Raw genomic sequence first — 2,500 nt, forward strand, 5'->3', positions numbered from 1 at the left:
AAGTTTTAGAAAAAACAAATGGCTAACAGTGTGTAATAGGCTGGGTTGATCTGTAATTTCTAGTACCTAATTTAAAGTATAACTGAATACAAAATGAAGTTAAAAAAAAGGATCAACATCCAATGCATAGATTCTGTTATTAAGTGACAATCTGCCTCTTCAACCCTTTAGGCGTTTTTTTAAATTTAATTAAATGAGTAAATTTATGTATTTCTTTCTTGCAAATAGTGAATTTACATTAGTTATAACCGATTGTTATAAAGAAATCTGTAGAATATATAAGCATCCTAACAACTTGCTAAAAGTTGAAATTGCAAGATGATTTTCAAAGTTTCTGCAAGAATACTTTGTTCTCCCATTGCACTTGTATTATTTGTTAATATCTTTACTATTTATTGGCCTCATTTTTGGAAGAAAGACCATTTTCTTAAGTTTCCTGTATCTTACTTCTATTTCCAGCACAATATTTTGCCATATTATAAAATTGTTTACTTCTAACATAACATTTTTTTGTCATGAACAAGTAATTTTGTTATACTGTGAACTTGAAATCTTTCTGGTCAACCTTCCCTCCCATTCAGAGATACTTCCAAAGTTCATTATATTTTTAATCCTTTACATTGGGAATCATATTCAAACAACAGATCAACCTCACATTCTCTTTATTTTTGTATGAAAAAACGCAAGGGAGAACATCCCATGGTGGTGTGTGGGACGGCACAAGTCAACGCATCTATTCCTTCTTCTCAGCTTGTCTCTCCTTAAACCTTTCCTGCTGCTGCTTGGGGGTAAGGTTGTGCTTGCGTGCATACTTGAGGTTCTTGAGGAACTTGGGGTCCACCTGTGGGCAAGAAAGTAGTGTTAGATTTGCTTTTTTTATTTCTTTATTATTTGTTATCTAGCAAGGAAAAAATCTAGTATTACCATTCAGAGAGGGTAGTGACACATGGGTATTAACTTAAATATCATTGAAGTTCTATCAGATCTTAAAACAAATTAAAAAGGAACATTTCATAATGTCCCAGGCTAAAAAGCTGTGCCATTATGGTAAAAAGGATGTCAAAAAAATGAATTGTTGAAAACAGTAAGAATGATTTCATAAGATCTTGCAATGTTAAAAGAAACAATCACACATCTTGTAAATTATCCATCAACTTAAACCCTTTTCTACAAGGCATTTAATTCCTTTGATTAAATAATGTATTTTCTTCAAGTGCTTGACTATAACTCAAAAAGAGTAGTGTAAAATCAAAATGATCAAACTGAAACAAGAAAAAATAGTCAGCAAGCCTTTATATAGCAAATGCAACAATAAAAACATATGACAACTTACTCCTCCCATAGATGCATGAATCAGCACCTTGGGCTTGCGGATGGGGTTCCTATAGAAAAAAAAAAGTACATTTAATCTCCATGAAAACATGCACATAGTAATATATACAGAACTCTATTTTAGCAATTTATTTCATTAACAAGACCCTTAATTTGCAAAAATCACTTGTACTTACCGGTGAGCCTTGCGGTTCTGGTTGTGATTGGTATGATTCTTTGACTTGGCCATTGTTTAGGTTTCAAATCTACCTGAAACAAAAATATTTCTTAATAAACTGAGTACTATGGCTAGGTGTATAAATCAACAGAACCAGAAAAAAATAAAAAAATAAAATAAAATCTCTGAATATTGTAATACAAGGTAGCAAACTAGAAAATAAAGTAGCACATGGCAGTCTTTGGTACTGAATGGTAGGCCTTCAAATATATCCAAGAAACACTATTTCTAGCTCAAGTCAGTTTCCATTAACATTTAGATCCAGCCTGCCCCCCCACTTTTCTTTTTACTTAATAGAAGATCTTTTCAGTTTCAAAAACCTACAATAATGAATTGTTTTAAGATATTTCTTTATGGAAACAATGTCAATTAGTAGGAAATTAATGTGTGTATGATGCATAAGTTTTACAAAATAAAATTAAACAATTACAAAGCTTACTCTACACTATGGTATTTTCCATATTTAACAATCTTACTTTATCTAATAAAGTTCACCTAATCATAGAACTCAACTTTTGTATTTAAAATATCAGGCACTTGGAGATAATAGAATATAAAATGTTCTAGGAAGCTGTAAATATGCATACGAGTAATAAACCACTTTGCCCACTATTCATCTTTGATTGTGTAAAAGTGCAAAAAAGAAATTTATTCCTAAAGAACAGGATGTGCTTTAATCTGACAAAGAAATAGACTAAAACAATCACTTATGTATTCTCCGATTTCCTCTACACACACAAGGAAGTTGCATCTTCGAAATCTGCATGTGAAAATCTATGTTATAGTTAAACATTACTAATTTTGTGGCTTCTTGTGTAATATTCGAAAAGGTTGCCAATGTCTTTCCCTGAACATGACTAAAATTAGTAGACATATCCTTTAGGGGATAATTCTAATATTTTATGCTTAACCACACTATGCCTTAATTTACAAACTCAGGGAATCTTGCTA

General features: G+C 31.4%; 1 protein-coding gene across 3 annotated transcripts in view; it reads right to left on the reverse strand.

The window, feature by feature from the left end:
* Positions 1-645: 645 nt before the first annotated feature.
* The window catches only part of RpL29 (ribosomal protein L29), a 3,952-nt gene continuing 2,097 nt past the window's right edge, over positions 646-2,500 (reverse strand). For 2 of the 3 annotated variants that reach the window (XM_086547273.1, XM_086547272.1), the window contains exons 2-4: positions 1,509-1,581; positions 1,334-1,382; positions 646-841 (exon numbers count right to left, since the gene is read on the reverse strand). In XM_086547273.1, coding sequence (XP_086403399.1) covers positions 734-841; positions 1,334-1,382; positions 1,509-1,561 — 210 coding nt within the window. In that variant the 5' untranslated portion in view covers positions 1,562-1,581 and the 3' untranslated portion in view covers positions 646-733. The remainder of the gene's footprint in view (positions 842-1,333; positions 1,383-1,508; positions 1,582-2,500) is intronic. The other variant, XM_086547274.1, reaches the window with a different exon arrangement.

Source organism: Penaeus japonicus, unplaced genomic scaffold, assembly GCF_977035675.1.
Source record: "Penaeus japonicus unplaced genomic scaffold, GWHDUDI00000001_assembly GWHDUDI00000019, whole genome shotgun sequence".
Lineage (NCBI taxonomy): Eukaryota > Metazoa > Arthropoda > Malacostraca > Decapoda > Penaeidae > Penaeus > Penaeus japonicus.